Source organism: Gavialis gangeticus, unplaced genomic scaffold (genome assembly GCF_001723915.1).
Source record: "Gavialis gangeticus isolate Ggan-Ray unplaced genomic scaffold, GavGan_comp1, whole genome shotgun sequence".
Taxonomy (NCBI): Eukaryota; Metazoa; Chordata; order Crocodylia; family Gavialidae; genus Gavialis; species Gavialis gangeticus.
This window is the reverse complement of record NW_017729031.1, coordinates 42693199-42693406: the sequence shown is the minus strand read 5'-3', so window position 1 is coordinate 42693406 and position 208 is coordinate 42693199. Positions and strand designations below refer to the sequence as shown.

The 208-nt window shown below is 73.6% G+C and overlaps 1 protein-coding gene across 1 annotated transcript in view; it reads left to right on the top strand.

Moving 5' to 3' along the window:
- ABCB6 (ATP binding cassette subfamily B member 6 (Langereis blood group)) overlaps window positions 1-208 on the top strand; it is a 24662-nt gene that overhangs the window by 5100 nt on the left and 19354 nt on the right. Inside the window, exon 2 of the mRNA XM_019522826.1 lies at window positions 3-131. Coding sequence (XP_019378371.1) covers window positions 3-131 — 129 coding nt within the window. The remainder of the gene's footprint in view (window positions 1-2; window positions 132-208) is intronic.

The following is a 208-nucleotide window of genomic DNA, read 5'->3' as shown; positions in this document are numbered from 1 at the left end:
CCCTCGCCTTCGCCGCCGAGAACCTGGCCCTGGTGTCCTGGCGCAGCCCGCGCTGGTGGTGGGGGCTGCGCGACGAGCGCCAGAAGGTGGGTCATGGACAGGGGGCAGCGGGGGGCTGGGGTCACAGGTGGGTCAGGGGTCACTGGCAGGATGCAGCCCAGGGGGCTGTTGGGGGAGGGGTAGCACAGGGGGCCTGCGGTGGTGGTGG